Source organism: Camarhynchus parvulus, chromosome 3 (genome assembly GCF_901933205.1).
Source record: "Camarhynchus parvulus chromosome 3, STF_HiC, whole genome shotgun sequence".
Lineage (NCBI taxonomy): Eukaryota > Metazoa > Chordata > Aves > Passeriformes > Thraupidae > Camarhynchus > Camarhynchus parvulus.
The window spans coordinates 86,364,809-86,381,939 of record NC_044573.1 but is presented as its reverse complement, the minus strand read 5'-3'; the positions used below and the strand labels follow the sequence as shown (position 1 = coordinate 86,381,939).

Here is a 17,131-nt window from a genome sequence, read left to right as displayed (position 1 = left end):
TGCTGAACTAGATTGTTGTGCGTCCCTTTCTAAGGGAAGTTCTGTTCTGTTCCTGTTCTATTGTTCTGTGTCTTGTGTCACCTCTTTAGCTTTCTCCCTGGCTTTCAAGGCAGTAGAAGCTGCAAACAGTTTATCTTACAAGTCCCCCCTTTTGTTAGATGTTTAAGTGGGCTAACAAACACTTGCACAGGTGAAGAACTAGGTGAAAAATATATTTACATTTGCAAGGATTCCAATTTTACCTGGTGGGGGTGGGGCAGGGGCGGAGATGTGACATGAGTAAGCTCACGGATTTGTAGGTGAATGAGGAATTGAAGAGATGATACAGTGAAATAAAAGAATTTGCATACACACACACCGTCACTCATGCAATATGCATATAAAGCACAAAACAGCAATGTGCGTATAAAGCACAAAACAATGGCAGACTGCCCCATGCAGCGCCTCACTTGGATGTGTCTGCAGTCTTGGAAGCTTGACTACCCTACGTTCTCCTACAAATGGACCTTGAGCTTGTTTGGAGGTTCTAGCAGGGGAGCGCAGCTACCGTATACCCTTGACCGATGAACGGTACCGTCTCTATCGGGGAGGTCGTCCTCTTCGACCGAGCGCGCAGCTTCGGGAGGGACGCACATGGAGCGTTGAGGGAGGAAGGGGACACCCGCCTAGCCAGCCAGATCAGCCGAATCAACCCTGGCGATCAATGGGGTGACAGATGTCGCAGCCAGATCGCCCTCACATCCAGACAATAAGCGCTCCCCAGAATGTATTTATAGCTCAGTATTGCCGGCTCCTTCAAAATTATGGCTCGGAATACGACACGAAACCCAGCGACACAACGCATGGAATCAGCACTTTGCAGCGACAAAAACGGCGAGAGAAACCAATTCTTAACCCAGTTTAAAAATTTTAGCGAAATTCTTTAGGGTGAGACGTCTTTCCAGAAGGCTTTGCGAAACTTGCAAATTTACGGCTTCCCATTGGCGGCTGCTCCGCTCGTCGTCGTCCCGTGGCCTGGGCGGGGAGGGCGGCAGGCGGGGCCGGCGGCTGAGGCTGCTGCTGATCGCGGCTGCGGGCGGGGCCGGCCCGAGTGCTCTGCCTTGGGCGTCGTGTGCTCGCTCGGCCTCACCGCGTAACCCTCCGTGTGTGAGTAATGTGGGCCCCTGGGATTTCCCTCTTCCTGTTCCCCCCGCCAAGCGGTGCCCGTGGGCGCTTGGCTCAGGTGAGGCGGGGAGCCGCGAGTCTGTGGCGGGCTCGGGCCTGAGCCGTGGATCCGCTCCCGGTCCCGGGCTCTCCGTGTCACAGCACAGACCACTCGTCATCTCATGTCTGCCAAGGGCTTGTCCCCGGGAGAGGTGGGAGCCGATGGCCCCGGGGCTGCTGCCTGTCACAGGCTGAGCAGGGGACGCGCCCCGGGCTGGTGTTGCGGGTGCAGAGTGGACGCTCTGTTGGGCTGCTGAATGCAGGCAGGGAAGATCGGGCCCCAGAGCCCTGGATGTGCGGGACGTGCCAAGCACAGCTGCTCCCCTGGCCCTCTTGACCGATGTCCTTCTGGTCCGCGTTCTCCTTGCGTGGGGGCGATTTCTTCTTGCACTGATATTCATGTTCCCTCATTCCCGCGTTCGCCCAGATGGCCTTCATCAATTACAGTAAGGGAACAAATTTTTCACAAAGTCCATTTTCCTGTTGAGGTGTCAGGCTGAGGGGAATGGACAGCAACCTACCAGTAATTGTGGCTCCTGGCTGCAAATTGCCACTTTACTTCTTTCTGATGAAGGGCAGAGAAGGGAGAAACTCTTTGCCCATCACCAGGGTGCTCTTTCTGTCAGATTTTAGTTCACAAGTTGGACTTTCTCTTCCAGTATGGTATAGCACGCTCAGTCTTAGGAACCTAGAATGCTACAGCTCATTTCAAAGTTTGTTGATCCCCTGGCATTTAAGAAGATATTATATATAAAGTATTATAAAAGAAGCACCCCCCATGCCTTTACTTTGAGGTGTGTTGGGCATCAGTGACCTGCTTATGTCCTGTGACCTGTTCACTGGCCTGCTAAGAGCAGGTCTCCAGAAGTGCACTGAGGAAGAGTGACTCTTCTGTTTCTTTAGTTTTTTAAACTACAAGTTAAAAATCACCTTTGGTTTTTTTCTTCTTTCTCTGTGAATGTAGCTGTATTACAGGTAGCTCCTGTTTAATTCTGTTCTTTTGTGTAGCTCACAGTGATACTTTTCTAATTCACTGCTATATTTATCAGTGATAGAGATAGTACTTGTCAGTGTTTTAGTTGCCTGTCAGCTAAGAGGAATCAGAGGCTCCTGAGCAGGCAGGGGTGGAATAGCCAGGCTCGCTGGAATTCCCATGGCCTGATGCACTCTCATATTTTGTGCTCTCTTTTCAATGCTGTTGGCTAACAAGCAGATCACTTCGTGCATGCTCAAGGTCTTTTTTCCCTCTGCTTATGAAGGAGCTCTTGGAACATTGGAAACTGGAGGTTATTGTTTGCATGCCAAGAGCCTCTTTTCCAGAATTACTTGAACTGTGGATTGAAGTGACAATAAATCACCTTACAGAGGGAAAACAGATCTCAGTTGCAGCAAGGACTTGCTATAAGGGAGTTCTGCATGTGAAATGCCAGTGTGATTAAATTTGATTGCTCTTTTGGCTTATGGCTCTACAGCAGAATCCAGCTCCTGCTGAGGCCTAAACAGTAGTCTATTCAAAAAACAACAATTAATAGCCTCATTTATGAAGTCATTAAAGAACTAAAATGCTGCTTGCAAAGCAGCATTGGATCATCTGAAAAGTCCATAAAGTTTTGCATAGCAACAGGGTTTATTAATAGAAAGAAATGCAGCCTGTAGAGGGATAAGTACTGCAACACTCTGAAACTCTGTATTTTAATCTGTATTATTACAGAAGAAACAGGCCATTCTTCTGAAGTTTCTACTGATCCTCATATTGTGATATTTTTGGAATTTCTACTGATTGCTGGATCACCACAGCTGGAAAAAAAAGTGAGAGGCTTAAAAGTACATTCCCATGTTTCACCCAAACGAGTAGAATTAATGTTTAGATGCTTTTGGCATTCCTTGATACAAGGTCTGCCAGTTTTGGAAACTTGGTTTCCTGCCTCTTTTCCTTGATCAAGACTTGGCTTTTAGTGGTGTCTGTGTAACTTCACTGCTAAAACTTGTATTTTCTAAATGTTTTAAGGTTTTTCTTCATGGTGATTTAAATTTTTTTTTTCTGTTATCTCCTACTTAGCAACTTGATGCTTACTTTTCCTGAATTTCACGGGGATGAAAAGTCTGTGAAATAATTTGACTTGACTGTGCAGCAAGAAAATCAAATCAGTTTAGACTGAAACTTTGCTAAAATATTTCGTCAAAAATTAACTTAAATTTTTGTTGTGTGTGACCAGTGAACCATTATTCCAGCTGCCATCAGATTTCTGTATAATTATTAACTTACTATCTCTTATAACTCTTTTAGGTAACAGAAAGTTTGAAGTCATGTCCACAAAACCAAAACTTTACTACTTTGATGGAAGAGGCAAGATGGAATCAATTCGTTGGTTGCTGGCTGCAGCTGGGGTCGAGGTTTGTTTTAGAGTTTTTAACTTCTAGCTGCACACTGGTAAGCTTGTCTTTGAGGCAGATCACATGTTATTAGTCAAAAAAGAAAAAGCATCCCAAGATGCAATAGTAAATGAACATTGGCTATTCAGTGTAATTAAATATTTCAGGCACACAAAAGCATGGCTTCAAGTTGCATGTTTTCTGAGCAGTGACACTGTAAGCAGTGACACTTACTTAACACAAGAATGTGCAATCCTTAATTAAGCACTTGATTAATGAGCCAGAGCTGCTCAGCTGATAGATGTGTTGTTCCCATAACAAGTGTTATCTGTGCCTGGTAAAACAGCAATTTACTTTCTCTAGCCTTCCTCTTCTCAGTTGAATGCTCACACAGAGATTTTTGTTTTATTTTTCACTCCACTGGCTGCATCCTCCTTAAGCTGTAACACAAAACATGTTGTGTCTAGCATCGTTTAGATGAAGCTTAGCAGGGTGTAGTGAGCAAATTGACCCACATGTGTAGGGAAATCAGAAATCTCTAAATACTTGGGTAAAACAGGTAAAACAGCCTTTACTTTTTTCTGATGGTTTACTTTTTCATTTGCTGGCCATCTTGGTGGTAAACTGGTAATACAGTTTGAGGACACAAAGGACTAGTGTTTGCTCTGAGTGCCCTCTTTTACACAATAAGCTGTTACAGTACATACAGTTACTTGTGTACTGAGCCAAGGAATACAAGTTTTTTAAAAAGACCACCAGTCTTTTTTTGAAGGCCTTGCAGAAGACAGAACTGTCTGCTCCCATCCATCATTTGTTCCTATGTTTTAAGTCCCTCTCTCTTCTTTTTTCTTTTTTAAGTTAAAAAAAACCTGTTGATAAGTACCAATTAATACATTTTTTCCATGGAATATTATTTCCTCAGCTTCTCCTCAGCAGAAACCTGGGTTCTGAATTTTAGACTGTGATCATCTTTGCTAGGGTTGAACATTGGCAGTGTGTTAATGTGCCTGATCTTCTGGGGTTTCTCTAGTATAGCAAATCTTAGTTACTGAGTGGCACAGATATTATGAGAGAGGCTAACTGAGCAAGGCATTTAGGGATTGGTAACATCAAGCATTTTCTAGTCTCCATGTTGTGCACTGATCACAGACATGTATGGCACATGCAAACCCATACATGTAGATGTCTAACTTTGGTGTCTTAATCTTGAACTCAGTTTCTCCATAAGTAACACTGATTGGACTGGCCATCCTCAGCCATACTGAGTACAACTACATCCATCTGATCACCAGCAATTCTGAATCTTTTTTTTTCTCATCTTGTGAACATTTAATCTTCAGGTGTCTGAAACATGCATCTGTATCAAACCTCGTGCAGGGCTTGCTACTTGTACACTATTTTGTAAAGGCTTTGTTTTAATTTCCAAAGAATTTGTTCCTGTCCAGCTCCCAGATCAACATACTGCACAGCAGATTTTTTCCACATTCCAGAAAGCATCTTAAGGACAGCCTAGACTGTATTGTTGATTGTTACACATTATATTGCCTGTTTAATACCAAACAAACCATCCTCACTCCAGTTCTTATTGCCTGTTCTGCTAGGGTTGCCCTTAGCAGTATTTATCAAGTGTGACAGTCCAGGAGATACTGCCAGCACTTCTGTCCTTGGTGTGTTCTCCCTTTCCCATCAGAAATGAAAAGAACCATGATGTATATTCTTTTCCTTTTATGGTGCTTTAAAAGTTTATCTCTTTTAGAAATGTGAAAAGATTCTTATTTCCTCTTCTTCCTCACTCTCTTTTGTCAGTTTGAAGAAGAGTTTTTGGAAACCCGAGACCAGTATGAGAAACTCCTGCAAGGTGAGTCCTCATGAAAAGTGTAACCAGACTTAGAGAAGATGTGTGAAGTCTTTGAAGACCTTATGTGTCTTTCTTTCCACACAGAAGAGTAAAGCTGAGAGCTGTGAGCAGCCACTGAGGCTGTATTTTATCACGTGTACAGATGAAATTGCAAACTGAGTATCTTTCCAACCTGGAGGGTTTGTCAGGCCTCAGGATTCTTCTATTCTCCATTTGTTTACACATCTCACCTGGTCCCACAGACTTAATCATGGGCTTCAGGAAACAGAAAATATGTATCCCAGAATTTCATGTTATGTCCTGATAGAGCCTAAAGATTGGTCATAAGAGAGAAATTTGTGAATCTGATGTTTGCTTCAAATAGTGTTTGAATAATGGAACAGAGGTTTTTTTACACTGTTTAGAACTAGACACTTTTTACTCAGTTGAGATGTTTAGTGTGATTGTCTCCACTGCATTTCAGTTTCATTTCAAAAGCTGCTGTACACAGTCCTGACTGAAACTTCAGTGAAATTTTTTAAAGGAAGGATGGTAACCCACAATAATTGTGCTTTTCAGTTTAATTTGTCTGCACCACTGTAATTTATTTTTTGGATGGAAGAACTCCAATTTAATGCAATGGCTACCCACAGCAAGCTCACCATAAAAGCAATGTTCCTCTGAAGACAGCAAGAAATCTGACATGGAGGTATTAGATCAGTGAAATAATGTGTGTCTGTCCTTTTAGGTGGATCCCTGCTATTTCAGCAGGTGCCCATGGTGGAGATGGATGGGATGAAGATGGTGCAGACCAGAGCCATCCTCAGCTACATTGCAGCAAAGTACAACCTCTATGGGAAGGACCTGAAGGAAAGAGCCTTGTATGTAACAGTATTACTCTTTTTGAATTTAGTATAGTAGTTCAGATGCATGTAGAATTAATTGCATAGTTGCACACACACCTGTGCACAATCACCTGTGGGCCTCAGTGATACACAACTTGCAGTCAGCCTGATAAGCCACAGTTACATGCAAGCCAACTGATTTGTTCTAACTCAGTTACTTTTCGTATAAAAGTATTTGAGTCATGGGTAAATTGTGCCTTACTGAAAGATTAATACAGCCTGACACAGGTAGTCGAGAGGTGACTGGCATGTAGCTGCTGAGTTACTTTTGTAACCAGAAAACTCTGGAAAGAAATGGTTAGTTTCTAACTTTTGACTGCACAATAAGAGCTATCATCGATAGTATCTGTGGTTGCATGATGTCCCACTGCTCTGTAAAAAGTGCATGGTTTAGATCTTTGGGAGCTGAGGAAAGAACAGCTAAAAGCTGTTGAAAAACTATTGGTTTCATGTGAAATAACATCTGTGTGAAATTACATCTTGATGATGTGTCTGTGAAGAAAAAAAAGTATGATGGGACTGCCTCAGTATGTAGCATTTTAAAGGTCCATCTGCAAGTACAAGACTTGCTCTGATAGCTCTGGGAAGGGGACAATCTAAAGAACTGCTGTACTGATAATTTAGCTGGATGGAGAATCTGGTATGCTACAGACTTCCAACCCCATTATTTATCTGTTTGGAACTGCTTGGACTTTGGATGAAATTCTGAAGGTGGGATACATCCAGACAATTAAGTCAGTTGGGAATGACTCCTTGTGGTGCTGTGTGTTTCTTTGGTGATTGTGAAGTGATCTGTAACACCAAAGGTACACACTTAATCTCTGTGCAATCCTGTTTAAACCTGCACAATTAAGCAAGTAAAGAGACAAAATCACTACAAATACAAGTACGACTCTCACTGTGACATATTTTTTTAATTGCAGAAATCATTTCCATGAGGGGGTGTGTTTGAGATTGCTTATAAAAGCATTTCTCAGATCACACTGCAGCCTGGAAAGGAGTGTGGGGGGGGGAAGGCACCACAACAGGAGGACGGGAAATTCAATGTTTACTATCCTAAAACAAATATAAGGTGATTTGGCTTGTGAAGGTGCCTTCTATTTAAGGTTTTTGTTTGCTTTGGTTTTAAGGATTGATATGTATGTTGGAGGAACTGATGACCTTATGGGCTTCATTTTGATGTTCCCTTTCTTATCAGCAGAGGATAAAGAGAAACAACGTGCTTTAATAGCTCAAAAGGCAACAAGCAGGTATTTCCCAGTGTATGAAAAGGTATGGAGAAGGATCATTTTCTTCCTTGATTCTGGAGGGATAACAATGGGAACACTGGGTGTTTCACCACAACCAGAAGCAGAAGTGCCAGTGCAGTACTTTACACCAGAACATTCATACTGTGTGTTGGCTGGAGGGAAATCAGAGCAGTATCAGATACGTTGGGGTGGGTCAACCCAAGAGACTTGCAATGTATTTTCTTCCCCATGTGCAGGTGAGGAAGGGAGCGATACAGCAGCTTTGATGGACTTCTGGTACCCAGCCAGGGTCAACCCCACCACAGTAATTGCATTGCAAAAGCAGTGCTAATTGTCTTTGTTTAACATTTCAAATACATCTCAGTTGGGTTTTTGTAAACACAGTAATACACAGCTATCACTGCTGACTTTTAGCCATACTGGAATCTTGGTGTTTCTCTAACTGATAATTTGAGAGATAGGACCCAATAGATACTCTCAATGGAAATTAATATGCATGGACAGGATGATCTAGCAGGAATAGTTCCTCTCCATTTTAAAGACTAAAGGAAAACTGTTTTTCACTTTGCAAGGTCTCCTATAGGTGGTTGCCAGGGTGCATTCTGCCCTATATTCCACTTGTTGCATCTTAGCACTAATGCTTTAGGCCAATCTCTTTTATACTATATACCTCTTTTATACTTTCATAGGCCTCTCTTTTATACTCTCTATTTTCCCATTGAAGCTGTAAAAATGTATAGAAAAAAATCCAGATAAATTAGACATGAAAGATGTGAATACCAAGAAGGTATCTAACCCTATAGTCTAGTACCCAAGGTTACCTAGAGTTGTAGGAAGAAAGGATTGGTACGAAGAAGTCTGAGATTTGGTATTCTGGATTTCTGCTGTAAAATGATCAGTGACTGCTGGTGTATGCCCTGTTCCCCCTGTTAGCTGCATGGGAGAGAAGGATGAAAAAGAGACAGTAGTGTTGTCAAAGAAGGTGTGCCTGTGAATTTTGAAAACATGAACCTCAGCTGGCTATCCACACCTGAGTGTTTTCATCTATGACATTTCTAGGTTTTGAAAGACCATGGGCAGGACTTCCTTGTTGGCAACAATTTTAGCTGGGCAGATGTTCATCTTCTTGAAGCCATTTTAATGGTAGAAGAGAAGAAGTCAGATGTGCTCTCAGGCTTTCCTCAGTTACAGGTACCTTGCACTAACAAGATGTTCATATGGCTATAAATGTGATAAATTATATTTCAAAGTCTGTTCCATGTAAATAATTCCACTAACATTTGTTACTTTTTCATTGTAGTCTTGCTTTTCCTGCTTTAGGAAGAGCCTTGTAAGATGTTTAATCTAGAGAAAGTGTTATTTTTTGGGGTAACCCCTGTACACAGCTGAAGAAATGCACCCTCCCTTTTTTTGACACTCACCAGTTCTGTGGTACTGCTAAGTGGAAGATACTTTTTGGATCACAAGAACAATCTGAGTAATATACATATTAGAAAGCACAGATAACTTAACACTTCATCCCATATCAATACAAGATAGATGGCTCATTTGTTACTGTGGAAAATAAAAGGGTTGAAGAGAGTGGGAGTAAAATTCATCCACACGTGAAACCATATTTCCTGTCTTGTCTCCACATACAGCTTGTTAAAGGATGTTACACAAATCAGTAAAATAGGGTTTTTTTCTTGTGTTACTTTCTGTTCTTTAAATACCCTGTACTTATTGTTTGCCTTTTAGGCATTTAAAGCAAGGATAAGCAGCATCCCCGCAATCAAGAAATTTCTGGAGCCAGGAAGCCAGAGGAAACCTGTTCCTGATGATAAATATGTGGAGACTGTCAGGAGAGTTCTCCGCATGTATTATGATGTAAAAGCAAATTAGTTTGCCTGGCTGCAGGCTGTAAGAGAGCTGCCTGATTGCACACGTCCAATTACACTGTGAAGGAAGGCAAAGGGGTGTTCCAGAAGTGTTTCAATGGGAAAGAGGTCATGCCCTGACACAAAATACAGCAGGCAGGTGTCTTTTATAACACTTCAGTACTAGCCTATTTTCTCCTTCATTCATCTCGAGGTTTTTTCTGGTGATTTTAAGCAAGTGAAATGGCAGCAAGCACACTGTCTTCCTAGAGACTTTGTGGAACAGCAGACAAGAGAAATGTGAGTCGCTGACTGATAGCTTCAGTATGTCGTGCTATTTCTGAGGACTTTTTTCTAGATCCAGGTCAGATTTTTATATGATGATTGCTTCCAATATAGGCCTTTATTCTTCTTTAATATCACTGTTGGCAAAAGAAACAAGTGGTTTTTAAAGAAAGTGGAGTGAGTTCTTTCTCCTGTCAGTTCTACTGGACATCAGTGACTTGTCTAAATGTCAACACTGTGCCTTTATAACTAAGCTGCACTTTTCTTACTGAATTAGGAAATAAACTGACTGTCAAATGATGGTTTTGTTTAACTGCTGTATCTAGAGGACAGATCAAATAAACTGTACTAATCAAATAAACTTTTTATATAGTCACATTGTCCTGTTGTTTTGTGAATGAAAGCTGGGGCTTGCAAACATAATTTTTACTTTTCTTGGAGGATAAATTCTTTTTATTTGATATGAGGACAGCCGTTGTTAACTCACATGCCTCATGGAAAGGTATATTTTGTTTGTGTTTATAAACAAGAGAATGGAGATGTGAAGGGGAGGTAGTAAACCATTGCACAAACCTGATATAGCTCCTATCTAGGACCAACCAAACTCAAAATGTTTCTTTTCCTCTTTTTTTAAAATTCCATGGTTTCCACAGACAGCTAGACAAAGGAATTTAAAATTGTTTTAATCACTTCAAAAAATGGCACTTAGTTTATGAAAAGCTGCTCTGCAGGATATTACCTTGATGTTTCATATTTTTTATTTATAGTTCTACATTAATGATATAGCTTACAAGAAAAGACTTGTGCTCAATCTCTGATGGCCCTGGTTTATTCCTGTGTTAGCTGTGGGTTGAGAAATAAGGATGCTCCTTGACACTGCGATGTAGTAAGTACACTCATCTGATATTTGATGAAGTTCCCCACTTGTGAGCTCATCAGACTCCCCAGCTTCAGCAAGATTGAAGTTTTCAGTGCTACAAACACTTTCCCCTCACTGCCAGGTATACAAAGTTTGTATTGACCTACAGTAATTTATCAGCTAATGTAATGTCAATTGTAGTTACAGTTCAGTCCTTGGTTTAATCTCAGATTAGTTCATTAGAAAAGTTTGGAAAACGCTGTAGTTGTTGATCATAATTCCTTTGCTAAGTGAACTTTTTCTTCACAAAATGAGGAAACTTGTTGTGTAATGCTGTTCAAGAGTTCCACAAGCAAAGATGCAGCAGATGTAGGAGGTGCCTCTGGCAGTACTTGTTGGTGATAAGCCTAACAGCTGATGGTTATTCCTATTAGTAAATAGAGTGGTACAGCAGCAGTGAATGTGAGCAGAAGAACAGCTGGCACTGAAGCCTTGTCATCAACACTGCATCTTTTTGGGACAGGGTTAACTTCAGCATAGCTCAAGAGTGGTTGTGTGGACTGAATGACACTTAAACAGCATTTGGTGCATTCTTGAAGCACATTTTTCAGTTTAATTTCATCCAGAAAGACTCCAGTTTGTACACTCCAAGATCACATTATGATGAGAGCCAAAGCGCAGTTAAGAAATTAATTTTTAAAACATCCTTCTGTTCCAGACCACTAATGTATACGTACCCTGTAAGGCTCCAGGTCTGGCCCAGGTGATGGTTCATTTCCTGATATTTCAGTTAATTGTTAATAAGAACCTCCAATTTTGTTTCATTATTTTTTTACTTATCTTCTTGGTTTGTTTTGAAATGAAAAATACCTAAAGGTGTTTATACATCGTGAAGACTTCTCCATACAAAATCTACAGCCATGTTTCCTTATGCAAGGCTGCAGAGTGCTGTGAGTTAACTCTGTCTGATAACCTTCTTATTTTTATATTCCCATGCAAGTTTGTCAATTTACTTTCTAACCTGTAAAGAGCAGCAGGTTTACAAACTGTTAGTGTGATCTTCCATATTCTGGGCAAACTAGGAATGAAATCAGCTTACATCTAAGTCATTTACAGAATTTTTTTTTTTACTGAGCAACCTTGAGTCCTGGTAAGCACTCTAGCAGTAATTATTTAGGGTGTTAGCTGACTTCAGTAAAGTTTTTACAACACATAAAAACTCTTCAGTTCTATTACCAACCTTCAAGACAGTGGCAAACAAGTAAAATGTACAGATGTTTGTTGCTGTTTCTCCTATGTCTCTCAATGCTGCCAACCCAGTAATTCCTGGCTAAATATTACTTAATGCACAGTAACTTCAAGATTTATTTCACTCTAACCTGTCACAAATCACTTAGGTGTTAGACAGGCAGTTTTGATGTGTTCTCTAAGAAGGACCAGGGGTTTTCTTCAACTCTTGCTCTGGGGTAAGACCTATTTATGTACAAATCAGCCTGAGCATCATTCTGATAGCCAAATTAAATTATGCTTGGTGGAGGTAAGGGTTGTGATCCTATACAACCATTTTTGGTTTAAAACACTCTGCCAATGGAATGACAAGTTCATTTCCATTGAAAACATTGGGATAATTCTCACTGATCTACTAGTGAGTGGAGGATATTTGCTTTAGTACTAGTTATGGTTTCTGATGATGGCATGGGATCTTTACATGTGCTTGCTGATGTTTTGGTAGATTGCAGTTCATTCCAGGGAAACTCTGCTATTTGTTTAAGCACATCTGAACGTGCAAAAGAAGCATCAGCTATTCATAGGAATTTTTCAAGTCTCCTGCATGCTTCTTAAAAGCATGATGCCAGATCCAGGGAAAACTAGCCAGGTCGACTGACTGGAGGATTCCTAACACTGCTTCTAGCAGGCATTTGGCAGATATTCCTATGTTTAGAATCACTTGCCAATTGCCACCATAGGCAAAACAGACTTGATTTGGGGAAAATTTCTTTATAACCAATTAATATAGTTGGTGAGAAAGAAAAACAAAAACTTGAACACCTTCCTCCCGCTCCTTTTCTTCCCAGATTCAACCTCCCTCCTTTGTTCCCGACTCCTCTGCCTTCTCCCCTCCTTCTCTTCGTGCGTTCGCAGGCACTTTCTCCACTGTTTTCCCCTGGCACTCTGCCGCGCAGTGTTTGGCCCCTTGTTAAACTCACCACTCCCTCCCCGGCCGTGGCTCAGCCGCGCCCTGCGGGGGGCGATTGGAACTGGCTGGAACCGGCTTGAACCGGCTATGTCCAGCTGGAACTGGCTGTGTGGCCGGCTGCAACTGGCTGTGGCCGGCTGGAACCGGCTTGAACCGGCTGTGTCTGGCTGGAACCGGCCGTGGCCGCCTGGAATCGACCGTGGCCGGCCTCACGGAGCCGCCGCTGGAGCCGATGCCCCGCACAGCCGTGCCTGGTTTAAAAGGCTGGTCCTTCAGCGGGTTTCCAAGCGGGTAGCGGGGATCACCGGGGCCTGCTGGTGCTGGCCACACCTCTGAGGTCCAAGAGGGCAGAGTTCGCGTTCCAGAGGCGTGCAGGACGTGGACACCAGGGCGCCTGCACGCCGCTGCTGCTGCAGACGAGTTCTCAGGAGGAACCTGCTGCACTCGGAATCCAGCCTTGCTCCTAGGAAAGGCTGCTGCTGGGGAAAAATTTGAGTCGTAGGCAACTCCTCGGCGTGTCCCCGGGCTCCCTTTCAACAGTTCGGGAGCTCTGGGCATGGAATTAGCCTGCCATTACTTTTCCTACCCCCAGGTGGGGCCCTGCGCTTTCCGCAGGGGCCCTCGGTGGGGTCTGGCTGGAGCGAGGCGGCGCAGCCCGGAGCCGTCCTCAGCCACAGAGCCCCAGAAGTACACCCACCTGAGGGACAGACCCTGCTGCAGCAACCTCTAAGCACCAGATGCTCGGTTTTAATGTGTGACTACTTTTGGAGTCAGTGGCAACAAATAATATTATCAGAATGTAATTTATCTGTAAGGCATGGTTAACCTCTCAGCACCTAAGTGGAAGCATGTCTGCAAACCGCCTTGGAGTGCAGGGCAGAGAGAAGGATATATACACATATTTCCAGCAGCTCCTTCCAGGCTCTGTTTCAGTGCAGATGTCTGTTGGAACTTCTTGTGCTGCAGCCTGTGCCTGTTCCCTGTTCTACTTTCACTATGGTTCTCTGAGAAGAGCCTGGTCCTGACCCTTCTGCAACTACATATTAGGTAGGTGAAGAGACAAACCAGCTCCTTGGCCCTTCACTATTTCGCATTTTTATCAAAGAGGTAAAAGAAAAATTAGCACGTTTCATAGTAGACAAAGCAATAATAAGTAGGAAAGTTGAAACTCATGGATCTGAATCAGTATTCCATCCATAGGAATTAGTAAACCAGAGGCATTTAGTCTAGTTAAATGCAGTTTGCCTAAATTCCCACTGATGTGAGAAGCAGGAACTCAGAGGAGGAGCAGCTGAAGATTACAGTGGATAATCAGCCATATGCCAGCTCCCAGTGTGCCACTGACATCTGAAAATGCTTATGTGACCTTAGTGTATAGTGGAAATTTTCAAATAGCATCACTGTATGTTTGACTCTGACATTGACCCAAGAGCTACGTAGCTGTAGGCATCACTTAATCCTAACGCAGAACAGGGGACAATTTTCTAGTTATGCTGCAGATTTGTGTTGCTTACCCTACAAGTACTACTTTTCATTTCAGACCAGTTTCAACACTGCAGCTCTACCATTTAATCTCACACCTGGAAATGTCATCCCAGAGATGGAATGGAATGTTAGCCTTTCTGGAAAGAGAAGGGGAGCTTCACCTGATCATTTAGCCTCAGATGCCAGAGCTTGGTACATAGGACCCCAGCCCTGCCAGCCTACTTGGATACACATTAGTTCAAGCAGAGAATATCCTTCCACTCACTTTCTCAAGGATGTAGTTATCTTATTTAACTCTTGCTATTATTCAGCAGACAGTTTTGCTGCAGAACATTAGTCAAGGGGTGATCTGGACAACTCTTCTGGATTCCTTTGAAAACCTGATTGAACAATTAGTTCTAAGAAGTTTCAGAATGGGTTGCACAGAGACATCTTTGAAATAAGCAGTATAACTTTGATACTTTTCAGAGCATCTTGTTCTGCATTCTCCCAGAGTATGCCCACAGAGCAAAACACAGCTATGTCAGGAGTGTTTGTGTCTTAATTAGACAGGCACATTATTTTTCTAGTGCCATGGTGCTTTTTTGCTAATAGTAACAGGCGCTAAAATGAAGGCAGTATAGGGCTGAGGCTGGAGAACATGTATCTGCAGGATCTGGGGGTAATTTTTAGCCTTCCCACATATGACTTCACTAATTGGGTAGTGTCTTGTCTCTCCTTGAAGAAAGAGGGATGCCTCTTCAAACCTGACAACTGAACTGTATAGGTTTGGGCCCCAAAGATTTTTGTGTCTTTTCTGCTCATTCCAATATAGAAGATTAGCAATCTCCACTTTCAGCAGTGAAACATATCCCCATCAACACTTTTCTAACATGAGTGTACATCCTGTATTTTATTATTACAATTTCATTACCTTGTGTATAAAGACTACAGGCAGTTTCAGCATGGTTCTTAGGCACACCCAAGCCATCTTTCAATAATGGTAAGTGCTGTGGTAAGGTCTCTGTGTACATCCATTCTGTTTAATCTCTCACCATGCAGGCTGATGAAAAGAGGCGTCTATGTGTAAGGGAGCTGTTGCCTTTGTGAACTGGGCACTGATAGCAGTTTATAGTGCTGCTAACTAGCTGGGCAAGATGAACCAGATTCCTGTTCCATTATCAAACTTGCATTGAGAACCTCCCTTTGAGAACAAGAGAACAAAAGCACATGAATGTTTGTATCTGACTCAATGCAATTATCTTTCCCTTCACTTTTTATGTATCTTGTATTGCCAATTTCTTCTGATATTTTTTCATTTGTAGTTTTTATGGGAACATAACAACTGTTGTACATGCGCAACCTACAGAACTAAGGATGCAGAAATAAACCTGAAATGAAGGTTTAGATTGTTAATAACTTCATTGCCTCTGTTCTGGAGCAAAACTCAGAAAAGTCATTAGGTTTTTAATTCCTGTAAACATTTTTCCTCTTGAATCAAGCTGGTTACAATTTTTCAAATCTGTCAAACTTCTCTGGACAGAAGTCCAGCAACTGATGGAAGCTGTCCTGATGGTAGAAGAGAAAGTGCCCTCCAAGTTTCCTTTTCTGCAGGAAATTAAATCAAAGAGTTATGCACACATATACATTTTCAGTTTTGAGGAAGACAGAATGTTTGGAAGTTTCTTGCACTCTTACAGAATGCAGATGTAATAAGAGAGAATCAGGAAATACAACCAACAGAGTAAAATAGAAAGAATACAGAAGGAAAAAAGCAGAGCTAAGAAATGCGTGTGAGAAGCGAATTACAAATCAATTAGTTACAAAAATTATTAGATAAATTATTTTTTATGCATGTGATTTCAGTATAAGAGACAGAGAAGGGCTTTCATCTCCCCTATCTTATGATAGAAATGGAAGAACACAATTAAATAAAAGCAGCAAAATACAAGCAAATAAAAGCAACATTTTCACACTGAGACAGTGGATCTCATTGTTAGAGAATGTCATTGATGCCAGAAATTTAAATGGATGAAAGTAATGCGAAGGATATAATGAACACAGTGAAATCTTGAAAGATATTGAACATTCAGGGTCTAGGCAGCTCTCCAGTGCAAAAAGATTAAACTATGAAAGGCAGGTTATCCCAGTATTGATCACTGTGTGGTTTTAAACCTTGTGTTGTAGGCTTGTGCCATCTGACTTGTATCTGCTTTTCTCTGAAGTTGGACCATCTGCTCTTAGGAAATTGCCTCCTCCCTCATCATCAGCCCTGAGCCACCATCTGATGAAGCTGATTTCACAGGCTTTTGTTGGCTTGATTAAAGGTTTTCCCACCCCTATTCTTAGTAGTAGAAAATAAAAATATTCTTTAAACCTAAGTTTAGGTTATTAGTAGTTTTAGTTGTAATAATGCACATAAAGTGAGAGTCTTAGAAAGACCCCCAGACCCCTAGACCCCCAGAACACACAACAGATACCAAATAGAGGAAACGTACACTAATACAAGTTTCTATCAAAATATGATGTACTTACAATACATGAGCTATTTAAGTTAAATATTTTACAATTACATTTGTAAAATATACTAAAGGTATGTTTCAGTTATCTTTGAAACCTTGTTCTTGCCTATCTCACGCCTCGATAAAGCAGCCCTTTGACCATGTTGAGACAGTTACATCAATAAAGACCAAACAATCCAAATAAAAATGTACTGAAAACCAGGTCTCCATTTAAACTCTCCTCACAGCACTACAGTGGGTGTAAATTTACAGTGGGTGTAAATCAGAATTAGGGTTATTGTTTTCAGACTTTCCTATGCCAGTGGTCCAGCTGAGAGTCAAAGAGCTCAGGGAAATATGTGTGAGGGCTTGGTTGACCTTGCTTTGGGCAGTCAGTAAAG

General features: G+C 41.8%; 1 protein-coding gene across 3 annotated transcripts; it reads left to right on the top strand.

The window, feature by feature from the left end:
• The first annotated feature begins 1,015 nt into the window (after positions 1-1,015).
• LOC115902628 (glutathione S-transferase 3) lies at positions 1,016-10,087 on the top strand. 3 transcript variants are annotated; one of them, XM_030946285.1, is made up of 7 exons: positions 1,016-1,146; positions 3,491-3,597; positions 5,383-5,434; positions 6,162-6,294; positions 7,449-7,590; positions 8,628-8,759; positions 9,306-10,087. In XM_030946285.1, the coding sequence occupies exons 2-7, from the start codon at positions 3,511-3,513 to the stop codon at positions 9,447-9,449; spliced, it is 690 nt and encodes a 229-aa protein (XP_030802145.1). In that variant the 5' UTR covers positions 1,016-1,146; positions 3,491-3,510; the 3' UTR covers positions 9,450-10,087. The 3 variants fall into 3 exon arrangements, with proteins under 3 accessions (XP_030802145.1, XP_030802143.1, XP_030802144.1); XM_030946284.1 differs by lacking the exons at positions 8,628-8,759; positions 9,306-10,087 and adding an exon at positions 2,915-3,012 and having other exon boundaries at positions 1,032-1,146; positions 7,449-8,616; XM_030946283.1 differs by lacking the exons at positions 8,628-8,759; positions 9,306-10,087 and having other exon boundaries at positions 7,449-8,616.
• The last annotated feature ends 7,044 nt before the right edge of the window (positions 10,088-17,131 follow it).

Excerpts from the sequence above, each read along its gene's own strand:
- LOC115902628 (XM_030946283.1), top strand. The coding sequence starts at position 3,511 with ATGTCCACAAAACCAAAACTTTACTACTTTGATGGAAGAGGCAAGATG. Across the intron at positions 3,598-5,382 it reads TGGCTGCAGCTGGGGTCGAG|TTTGAAGAAGAGTTTTTGGA; the intron begins GTTTGTTTTAGA and ends CTCTTTTGTCAG. Across the intron at positions 6,295-7,448 it reads GACCTGAAGGAAAGAGCCTT|GATTGATATGTATGTTGGAG; the intron begins GTATGTAACAGT and ends TTTGGTTTTAAG.